General features: G+C 39.4%; 1 protein-coding gene across 2 annotated transcripts in view; it reads left to right on the top strand.

The window, feature by feature from the left end:
* Positions 1 to 1,008, top strand: part of LOC119591478 (synaptotagmin-7-like) — a gene marked incomplete at its 5' end in the record, with an annotated part of 105,336 nt that overhangs the window by 102,526 nt on the left and 1,802 nt on the right. For both annotated transcript variants that reach the window (XM_037940221.1, XM_037940220.1), the window contains 1 exon segment: positions 215 to 386. In XM_037940221.1, coding sequence (XP_037796149.1) covers positions 215 to 386 — 172 coding nt within the window.

Here is a 1,008-nt window from a genome sequence, read left to right as displayed (position 1 = left end):
TCGTGCGATTTAAGCGGGATATTTTGCGGCTGTTAATATGATAATAGTTCACTTATTTCACACGAGACATATACTCGTAAACCAATATCTATGAACACCAAATTGTATTTGACGAACCGCGTGTCCGTTTAGCGAAACTCACGACTATGCTCTCATTAATTTACAAACGTCCTACATTCCTTTCTTTTGTTCTACCTCTTCCTCTATATTTCAGGTGGATTTCTCTGAGAAGAACAACACGTTCTGGAAAGCCCTGCGGCCTCTGGAGAAGAACAAATGTGGAGAGATCTTGTGTTCTCTCATGTACCAACCCTCGACGTCTGAGCTCACGCTCACTGTTATCAAATGCCGCAATCTGAAGGCGAAAGACATTAATGGCAAATCAGGTACGCATCTCAGCGTTTTATGAATGACCGCCTTTGTTGACTTACTTTTTTGACGTAGTTGTGAAACTGGATGATTGAATGGGAGCCTGTTTTCGTTTACGTCTGAATGAATGAGTGAATAAGCGTCTGTGTCTGGCTGTGAAATTGGATGAATGAATAAAAGCCTATTTTGATTTACGTCTGCAAGTGGGGAAGCTTGGATGAATGAATGGCAGAATGTGTCTATGTTGATTCACTTTTAAGACGTGGTTGTGAAATGGAATGAATGAATGAAATCCTGTTCTAATTTACTTATGTGTGTGCTAAAGCTTGAATGAATAAATTAATAAATGAATGAATGAAACTGGATGAGTGTATAAATGAATGGAAGTTCGTGTTGATTTACCTTAAGCTTGAGTGAATGAAGGAAGGAAGGAATTGGCACGCTTGTTGATTCACCTCAATAGATAGTAACACTCAGAGGAGTGAATGAATGAAAGTTCGTGCTGACTTACCTCAAACCTGAATGAATGAATGAGTGAATGAATTTACACTTGTGTTGATTCACCTCAACAGATAGTAACACTCAGAGGAATGAGTGAATGTAAGCCTGTGTTGACTTACCTCAAGATCTGGGTGACGT

Source organism: Penaeus monodon, chromosome 28, assembly GCF_015228065.2.
Source record: "Penaeus monodon isolate SGIC_2016 chromosome 28, NSTDA_Pmon_1, whole genome shotgun sequence".
NCBI lineage: Eukaryota > Metazoa > Arthropoda > Malacostraca > Decapoda > Penaeidae > Penaeus > Penaeus monodon.
The sequence above is the reverse complement of the archived record's forward strand: the minus strand, read 5'-3'. Positions and strand labels throughout refer to the sequence as shown.